At 48.2% G+C, this 10,166-nt stretch overlaps 1 protein-coding gene across 1 annotated transcript; it reads left to right on the top strand.

The window, feature by feature from the left end:
• The first annotated feature begins 541 nt into the window (after window positions 1–541).
• Window positions 542–6,488, top strand: LOC121458992 (thyroid hormone-inducible hepatic protein-like). Its single transcript, XM_041668452.1, has 2 exons — window positions 542–1,422; window positions 5,898–6,488. Exon 1 carries the CDS (start codon window positions 951–953, stop codon window positions 1,401–1,403), a length of 453 nt encoding a protein of 150 aa, XP_041524386.1. The 5' UTR covers window positions 542–950; the 3' UTR covers window positions 1,404–1,422; window positions 5,898–6,488.
• The last annotated feature ends 3,678 nt before the right edge of the window (window positions 6,489–10,166 follow it).

The following is a 10,166-nucleotide window of genomic DNA, read 5'->3' as shown; positions in this document are numbered from 1 at the left end:
AGACCTCATTTACTTAATTCTGTCTATTTACTTATTATTTTTGTGGTGCTGTGATCAAATCCACAGCCCCTACCTGTCATGGATTCTATCACTGAGCTACATCTCCTAACCCTGGATTAATTTTGATTTTAGTTGTTTTTTCTGAGGCAACATTTTCCTTCATAGCCTAGGTTGGCCTGGAACTCATTATATAACCCAGGCTGGCCTCAAACTGGTGGTGAGCCTACTGCCCCAGCCTCCTGAGTGTTGGCATTATTGGAAAATCCTTTAACTTAACATTCATTTTGAAAAACTGTTCTTTCCCAATTCAGTTTAGCCAACAGCTTGATGTCAAGTCTCTAACTACTGACTGATCTGGGCTGCACTGGGCTAATGTGTCCTACAAAGCAGTTCTGTCACCGACAAGGGCTTGGTGGAAAATTACCGCAGAGAGGACTGTTAGGGTTACGCATGGTAACACCCACTATGACTGGGCTTCTGGGCTGTTTCAGAGCTCTTTGTCTTGTATCAAGCTGTTCCATTTCAGGATTTTGTTCCTGTTCTTTTCACAGCCAGTTTACCTGGATTGAAGAAGTGAGCTCTGCGCATTAGGAGGGGAGCAAGCGGCAAAGAGGCAGCTTGACTTCAGGTAACCTAAAAGAGCTATTGATTGCCTGCCCTCGAGTGTTCCGGCTGCCAAGGGGACAAAGCTTCCCTTTAGCTGGCTGGGCCAGCTGCTGAAGGAAGAGCTGGCCTCTCACTGAGGCGATCATGCAGACCCGAAATGACAAGCAGAAGGCTAGATGGATCACCTGATGTAGACACTGGGGACCAAACTCTGGGATTGGCTTAAACCAGGGCTGTGTTGCTCCAATGGTTGGGTTTTGGCATCCTGACAATCTGCTGACTGCTCAAAAGCCTGGAAATAGCGCCGGGGCAGTCTGTTGTACTCCTTGGGAAAGAAAGCAGCCATGCAAGTGCTAACCAAACGCTACCCCAAGAACTGCCTGCTGACGGTCATGGACCGGTACTCTGCGGCGGTGCGGAACATGGAGCAGGTGGTGATGATCCCCAGCCTCCTGAGGGACGTGCAGCTGAGCGGGCACCGGGGTTCCGTCCGGGAGGGAGCTCCGGATCTCTACACCTACTTCACCATGCTCAAGACCATCTGCGTGGAAGTGGAGCACGGGCTGCTCCCGAGGGAGGAGTGGCAGGCCAAGGTGGCCAGTGGCGAGCCCAGCGACCCTGAGAATGAGGCCTCCGAGGCAGAGGAGGCTGATGAGGAGAGGCTTGCCGGGGAGCTGGACCTAGAAGCTCAGTTCTATCGGCATTTCTCCAGCCTCCATCACATCCTTACCCACCTCACCCGGAAAGCCCAGGAGGTGACAAGGAAGTACCAGGAAATGACGGGACAGGTCCTGTAGGCCTCCAGCTCTAAGGAAGGTAATGGTGGCCATGCCAGCAGGTTATAATCCATGCAGGGGCACGAGGGAGGAGATGAACAGTGGTATAACTCAGTAGAAGGGGGCCAGGTGAGCGCTCACGTCAAGGGTATTGGGGTTATCAAGTGGGGGGACCCAGAATTGGCCTCCTTAGCATTGTCCCCCAGTATTGATAAGCAATGACTGTGAATTCCTACAGAGAACAGCCTGTGTACATCTATGTAGAAAGTAGTCTATGAACACATCCCTCCTGAGTACATGGGCGTGTGTATGTGTGTGTGTGTGTATGTGTGTGCATGTGACTATGCACACATCCCTCCTGAGTACATGGGCATCTGTGTGTGTGTGTGTGTGTTCACTGTGGATTTGTTAGTAAACACATGAATGTTTGTAGATTAGCACTTGAACGAGTCTATTCTCAAGGTTACCCCAACCCCAGAAAGGGTTTCTCTGTGTAGTCCTGGCTGTCCTGGAACTTGCTTTGTAGACCAGGCTGGCCTCGAACTCACAGAGATCTGTCTGCCTCTGCCTCCTGAGTGCTGGAACTAAAGCTGTGTGCCACCATGCCCAGCTTTCAAGGTCAACTTTTAAAAAAGCTTTTAAATTATTTATTGTCTTTTAGAGTGTGTTTGTGTGTGACGGCATACATGGGAAGGTCTGAGGACAACTTGCGGGGGTCAGTTCTCTCCTTCCACCATGTAGACTTTGGTGGCAGGCACCTTCATCTGTTGGGCCATCTGGCTGGCCCTTTCATAAAGTTAGCATTATTCCTGTGTGTGTACATGATGTGTGCTGTGAACAAGTGTGCTCTAGTGTGTGTGGAAGGCAGAGGATCTTGTGGTTGAGTAAGTACTCCTTCCACCTTTCCTAAAGTCACAACTACTTTTCCTCCTTCTCCTCTTCCTTTTTTTCCCCCCTTGAGAGAGGGTTTCTATGAAGCCCTGGTTGTCCTGGAATTTGCTATGTAGACTAGGCTGGTCTGGAAACTCAGATTCTCTCCTGCCTAAGAGTGTCCGAGTACCAGGATTAAAGTCATACCACACCATGCTCAACTTCAAAGTCAGCTTCTTTAAAAATCTGGTTATGGGGGCTGGAGGGACGGCTCAGTGGTTAAGAGCACTGACTGTTCTTCCAGAGGACCTGGGTTTGATCCACAAATGGCAGCTAACAACTGTCTGCAACACCGTTTCCAGGGGACCCAAGGCAAAACACCAATGTACATAAAATAAAAATAAATAAATTTTAAAAAGGAGAGAGAAAGGGTCTGGAATAAGCATTAAAGTAAACTTTTAAAATATAAGTAAATAAAAGTCTGATTATAGGTATTGACAGTCCCCAGAGTTGGGACACATCCTACACATATAATCCCAGGGCATATACCACCCACTAAGGCCATCCACAAATCCTAAGACCTCTCCTGCCATGAATTAGTATCTCTTTTTTGGCGGAGGGGGGGAGGGGGGGGTTTCGAGACAGGGTTTCTCTGTAGCTTTGATGCCGGTCCTGGAACTAGCTCTTGTAGCCCAGGCTGGCCTTGAACTCCCAGAGATCCTCCTGCCTCTGCCTCCGAGTGCTGGGATTAAAGGTGTGCGCCACCACCGCCCGTCTGAATTAGTATCTCTTTTGCACGAAGTGCCAACATGGCTCCCAATTGCTGTATAATTCCCGTATAAACCTACCAAGGTGAAAGCAGCTTTTAGGTTTTGATTATTTTTATGTTTCAGAGACAGGGTCTCATCTCACTATGCTGTCCAGGTTGGTCTTAAACTTGCCGCCCTCCTGCATGTCCCTCAGATCCTGTCAAAGATGAGGTTATTGTTTTCACTATGCAGGTGAAGATCCTAACCAGCTGTGTTTGTGTGTGCACGATGATTCCTATGTGCACGAGCCCACGCTGGCCTTTCCTGGCACACAGGGTGAGGCTGCTCATGGTGGTCCTGAGACTGGCAGGGAGAAGTCAGACTGCAGCGTCCGCTGGCTTTGACCGTGGGCTACCTGCCAGCTCCATCTCAGTCCCTTAGTTAGCACTGAGACTAGATTTGTACCTCCAGGGTGGGCGAGATGGCTGGGCAGGTAGACACCTGCTACCAAGTCTGACAACCGGATTTGATCCCTGGGACTCATACAGTGGAAGAGGGGATCGACTTCTACCAGGTGTCCTGCCCCCCCCCCCCCCCCCGTGTGCGCATTGCCTTCCCCGTTTCCTAATAAGGAAGTTGACGTGGGAGAGCTGAGTGACCATCTGAAGTCATGTAGGTAGGAAAGGGACAAGAGCCAGAGGAGACATGGTGTGCTCCTTGCGCTCAGAGTCAGAGTTAGAACTGGGAGTCCCAGAGCAACTCCAAAAAGCCCAAACCTAGGATGGGTGGTGGTGGTGCACACCTTCAATCCCAGCACTCAGGAGGTAGAGGCAGGCAGATCTCTGACTTCAAGGCCAGCCTGATCTACAGAGTGGGTTCCAGGACAGCCAGGGCTACACAGAGAAACCCTGTCTAGAAAAGTAAAAACAAAACCCCCAAACAAGCAAACAAAACCCCCAAACATCACCCAGCAAGCAAACAAACAAAAAGCAAGTCTGACCCAACTTTGAGCTGAGGGTTCTTCCCAGAACCATTCTCTGTCACCCTGGAAAGCTAGGGACCTCAGGGATCAGACAGAAACTCTGCTCCGGGCACTTTCTCCACCTCAAACATGACCTGTTTCCTCAGGCCTCTCTCCCTGTCCCCTTGAGTCTTCCTGGGCTACCTTCCAAAGGCGCTCTTTGAACACAACTAGGCTGGAGCCTGGGGGAAGAGGGCGGGCTGAGCCTCAATTCCTGCTCACCGATCATCACTGAAGGGCTGTGGGGCTGTGGGGCATTACGGCAATACTTTGTTTGTTTTTCCTCTGCAGGTCAGCAGTAGTAAAGCAATGACTGGCATTTGAATAGTGTTTAAATCCCCTGCATATTAATTATTCAATGAATTATCATTACTTAAATATTTTGCTACTATTGCATGGTTGGGGATTTAGCTCAGTCATTCAACACTTTGCCCAGCAAGCCGAAGACCCCAGGGTTTGCTCCTCAGCCTCAGCCTGCCTCCTGGTGGGTGGGGGGGGATGTTTTATTATTGGTGTGTGTGTGTGTGTGTGTGTGTGTGTGAGAGAGAGAGAGACAGAGAGAGAGAGAGAGAGAGAGAGCGCACGCATGTGTGTGCGCACGCACAAGCAGAGGCAGGCTTCTGTGCTGGAGAACAACTTTTGGAAGTTGGCCTGTCCTTCCACCAAGGGTTCCAGAGTTCAAGGTCAGGCCATCCAGGATTGCTGCCAGTGTTCTTAGCTGCTAAGCCATCTTGCTGGTCCATATATTTTTATTACCTCTTATAGAAAGAAACTGGAGATCTGCTAGGCACGGTGGTGCATGCCTATAATTCTAGCATTTGGGAGGTAGAGGCAGGAGGACCAGAAGTTCAAGGCCACCCTAGGCTACACAGCACGCTTGAGGTCACTCTGTGCTACACAAGTCCCTGTCTCAAAAACCAAACCAAACCAGCCAAATAAACAAACAAAAGCGCTGGAGGACTAAGAATTCAGTTTTCTGTTCTTTAGAGCAATAAAGCCTGCAGCCTATGGTGGAAATGGGAATTGGGGGCAATGGAAGGGGTAGAAACCACATTCTCCAACTAATGGAACAGCTTTGAAAATCTGGGCTCTTCTCTTAGCTCCACTATTGCCTGCTATGGTACCCTGGGCCTATTTGGAGTCTTGCTGCTTCTCGGCTTCTGCTAACAGGATGCAGAGGAGAAAATACCAGCAGCCCTGCTCTCGGCTCGTCTGCTAGCCCTTAATGCCTAAGGCTTGCAGTGCTACCAGCTTTCTCTCTCTTTCTCTCTCCCCCTCTCTCTTCCCCCCCCTCCCTTTCTCTCTCCCCCTCTCTCTCTCCCTCCCTTCTTTCCTCCTTTTTTTTTCTCTGTAGCTTTGGAGCCTGTCCTGGAACTAGCTTTCGTAGACCAGGCTGGCCTCAAACTCTTGATTCATGAACCCATAGGGAGTCATATAACTGATTTTATTTTTTATATTTATTTATTTTATTTATTATGTATACAATATTCTGTCTGTGTGTATGTCTGCAGGCCAGAAGAGGGCACCAGACCTCATTACAGATGGCTGTGAGCCACCATGTGGTTGCTGGGAACTGAACTCAGGACCTTTGGAAGAGCAGGCCATGCTCTTAACCACTGAGCCATCTCTCTAGCCCCCCTGATTTTATTTTATTTATTTATATGTTGAGACAGGGTTTCTCTGTGTCACTGCTCTGGCTGTCCTGGAACTTACCCTGTAGGCTGGCCTCGAACTTACAGAGACACAGAGATCCACCTACCTTGGTCTCCCAAATGCTGGGACTAACGGTGTGAGCCACCACCACCCGGCTTGATTACATTCTTTTTTCTTTTCTTTTCTTTGACATTTGGCTTTTGAAACATTTCCACTCTACAGATCAGTTTACTGGAGAGAGGGGGCTCTGATGAAGACTCAATGGCCCATCACCCTGAGACCAGAAAGGAAGACCCGGACCCAGCTGGATGTGAAGGGGACTTGTATCTCTGGGGTGTTTCCCCACCTCCAGCTGATTGAGTTTGTGGACTCAGTTGCAGGCTCACCTTTAAGAAGTTTGTTATGATTCCCAGTTTCTCTTCCTTAGCAGTGTGAGGTGGTGACTGAGCTTCACAAGGCAATGATCAGTATAAAGCAAAGACGTTAGCGATGCAACCTCTCGGATGTCATTTAGTGCCTGGTGTCACAAGTTATCTATCCCCTGGGGCCCACATTCCTTCACGTAAAGAGCAGGGACGCTGCACCTACCTCACAAGGAAACACGGAATCAAAAGCCCCGGGCATGTGCCCACATCCTACCCGCCGGCGTTTCTCCTAACCTCCTTGGAGCACGTGCTGTCTGGAGCTCCTGCTTCTCACCCCAGGAAGAGGCTGAGGTAGTTGAGTGTGTGGGATGAGCTCCTCACCCTGCTGGATCTGATGAGGCTGAGCACAGGTGACCTATGAACCTATTTATTGCAGTAACAATTAAAAAGAAAAAAAAAGATGGCGTGTTGGTGTCTTTTTTAAAAACATTTTATGTACTTTTAATTTTCACAAGTATACCCACCCCTGAACACCAAATTCATCTGAAACAATTGCCCAGAAGCAATTTCTTATATTCGTACTGTTACCTAATTTGAAATCAGGTACCCACCAATTTTACTCACTTCTGAAACCTAATCTGATTAGATATAGGTCTGTAGAGAAAAAAGGGTTTGGACAGCATTTGGATCCGATGCGTCTCTCTGGAGGCAGAGACAGGAGGGTCTCTGTGAGTTCCAGGGAAGTCCAAGCTATACAAGACCTGTAGCAACAAAGACCTTCTGCCTGCCTTCTAGTGGCGATGCTGACCTGTCTTCTAGTGGTGATGCTCCAACCGACTATGGTAGCTACTGGCTGTCTTTTCCAGCGCGGTCCATCTAGGTGCAAATTCAATCTGTCCCGTTGAATCTTCCCAAACCCCGCTCTGTATTGTTACAGAGAGAGCTCAGAAATTCAAACCTGTTGTTCTTATTAAAAACATATAAGGGGGCCTGGCAAGATGGAGCAGTGGGGAAGGATGCTTGCCACCAAGCCTGAAGACCTGAGCTGGATCACTGGAACTTATGTAAAGAGGGGATCGATTCCCACAAGTTGTCCAACACACCTGCCATGGCATGAGCACATGCCCTAAATATAAAACACAAAACAAAACCCTTTGGTGACCCAAGAGTGACGTCTTAATCCTAGTGTTTGGATGGACAAACTGAGGCAGGAGATCAAAGCACACAGTCCACTGGGCTACACAGGTGCAGTAATAAGGACGGCGGGGCATCGTCCCCAACACCCCAGCCGCCTGCTCGGCTAGCTTATGCCCGAAATAACAACACACAAACTGTATTCATTTAAACACCGCTTGGCCCATTCTCTTCTGGGCTAATTCTCACATGTTAATTTAGCCCATTTCTAATCATCTGTGTTGCGCCCCTAGGTGCGCTTACCGGGAAGATTCTAACCTATGTCCATCCTGGGTCGGAGCTTCTTAGCGTGCGTCTGCCCAGGAGCCAGGAGCATGGCGTCTCTCTCAGGCGTCTGCTCCCGAGAGGACAGCGGTCGAGTCTGAGCTCACTTCCTCTTCCTCCCACCTATCCTCTAACCAATAAAATGGGCCAGGGCAGTTCCTTTATTAGCCAATGACCTTCCTCCATCACATAGGAGTGAGGGCTCAGAAAATCCCAAACCTATTAAACACTCTGGTAGCTTCCCAGGACTCACTGGGATCAAGTTGAAATCTCTTTGTGTGGCACAAACCCTCCATAATCTCGCTTATTTTGTACCCTCCTTGCACCAGAAGAGAAGCTGGGGGATGTTGGTGAAGGTCAGACACTATCTCAGGCTTTTCAAAGTAAATTGTCTTTACTATTCAAGTTCACGGCTGTAGTATTCTAAAGCAGCCACAAGCAATACATAAACAAATGAACATGGTTGCTTTCTAATAAAACTTTATCAATACTGGGGCTTCAGACGTAGTTCAGTTGGTAGAGTTCTTGCTCAGCATACATGGCTTCAGTTCCCAACGCCGTATAAATTGGGTGCCATACAGAACATCCATAAATCCAGCACCGGGGAGGTAGAGACAGAAGGAACAGAAGTTTAAGGTCATCTTCGACTACATAGTGAGTTCAGAGTCATCCTGGACTAGAGACCTTGCTTCATGAAAACAACCCTCCCAGAGCTTTATCAGCAGTCAGCCAAATCTGATCCACGTGCTAGTTTTTGTTTTATTTTTTGTATTGCTAGGACCAGCGCCTTGTAGCTGCTAGAAAGCATTCTACCGTAGATATACTCTACTGAGCTATATCCACAGCCTCTAAACTTAGAAATATTCCAACTGGGGGCTGAAGAGATGGCCCAACAGGCTGTTCCTCCAGAGGACCAGTGTTTGATTCCCACCACCCACACAGTGGCTCACAGCCATCTCTCACTCCAGCTCTAAGAGGATCCAGGGCCCTCTTCCAGACTTGTGCATGCGCTGTGCACATACATACATGTAGGCAAAAACACCCCATACATAAAATTAACAAATTAATTAATATGAAAAAGTAAGATCTGTGCTGATACTAATAAACTGTTTAAAACACATTTCACCTGGAGGGGGGCTAGAGATGGTTCCGCTCTTAAGATCACTGGGTTCAATTCCTAGCACAAGTGTCTGTAACTCCAGGTGAAGGGGATCTGCACCCTTTCCTGCCTCTGAAGGTACCCACTCTGTGCACAGACACACATGCAAACAAAACAACAAAATACATAAAAATAAATTAGTCTTTAAAAAAAAATTCTTTCAAATGGGCTGGTGAGATGGCTTAGGGGCTAAAGGTACTTGCTGCCAAGCCTAGAAACCTGAGTTTGATCCCTAGGACTCACATGGGAGAAGAGAGGATTCCTGCATGTTCTTTTCTGACCTTCAGATGCTCACAGAATACACAGGATAAATAAATGTACAATATTTAATGAAGGCAGAGTTCCCCTGTGCCGGCAGCCACTCTCAAATAACCACCCAGAGTCTTAATATAAATGCTTAGCCAATAGCTCAGGCTTGTTACTAGCTTTTTTCTTTTAAGTTTTATAATAGATTTACTTTTAAAGGGTAAAACACTCAGACAATTTAAATACAAGCCCAACATGTCCAGATGTCCATGCTCAGTTAATGTCCCTGGGGAGCCTGTTTTGTTTTGTTTTGTTTTTTGAGACAGGGTTTCTCTGTGTTAACTTTGGAGCCTGTCCTGGAACTCTCTCTGTAGACCAGACTGGTCTCAAACTCACAGAGATCCGCCTGCCTCTGCCTCCCGAGTGCTGGGATTAAAGGCGCACGCCACCACTGCCCAGTCAAGGCCTGCTCTTATATTTGGGAGATGAGGGTGGGAGAGAAGGGGTGGATCTAGGGGAGAGGGCAGGTGTGGGGGCTGGGAGTTGAGGAAGGGGAAGCTGTGGCTGGGATGTATTTTGTGAAAAAATAAATAAAAATTGAAACAAACAAGGATTCCGAAGTTAGGGTTAGAGCTGGCAAACACCTATCATTCTAGCACTTGGGAGGATGAAGTGTGGCTTTGAGGCCAGCCTAACCTACACAGCAAGATTCTGTCCCACGATGAGTATGGTAGTATACACCTGAAACCTCCAAACTTAGGGGGTGAGGGCTGGCGGATCAGGGGTTCAGGTCATTCTCAGGTACATAGTAAGTTCAAGGTCAGCTGATCATAGCAGACCCAGCTCCAAAACAACCAACCAAATATTCATTTATTTATTTGTGGTTGTTTTTTTGAAACAGGATCTCACAATGTAACCCTGGCTGACCTGGAACTTGATATGTAGATCAGGCTGGCCAAAATCTCAAGGAGATCCACCTGCCTCTACCTCCCCAGTGTTGGGATTAAGGGTGTGTACCACCACATCTGGCTAAAGCATAAAAAACTTTAAAAAGGAACCTTGCTGGAGAGACGAGTGTGTACTGCTCTTGCCAGGGCAGCTCCAGCTCACAACCACTTCTATTAACTTCAGATCCAAGGCATGGACACCCTCTTCTGGCAGCCTTGGATACCCAAGTGTACAAACCTGCACACACACACACACACACACGTGTATGGGTGCGCACGCACACACACACAAACAGAAAGCAGCAAAAGAACAGAG

Source organism: Microtus oregoni, unplaced genomic scaffold (genome assembly GCF_018167655.1).
Source record: "Microtus oregoni isolate MIOR12 unplaced genomic scaffold, Mior012 000018F_ref0000195, whole genome shotgun sequence".
In the NCBI taxonomy this organism is placed as follows: domain Eukaryota; kingdom Metazoa; phylum Chordata; class Mammalia; order Rodentia; family Cricetidae; genus Microtus; species Microtus oregoni.
This window is presented reverse-complemented; position numbering and strand designations above follow the sequence as displayed.

What these genes read in the sequence shown, in the direction of transcription:
- LOC121458992 (XM_041668452.1), top strand. Translation starts at nt 951, where the DNA reads ATGCAAGTGCTAACCAAACGCTACCCCAAGAACTGCCTGCTGACGGTC.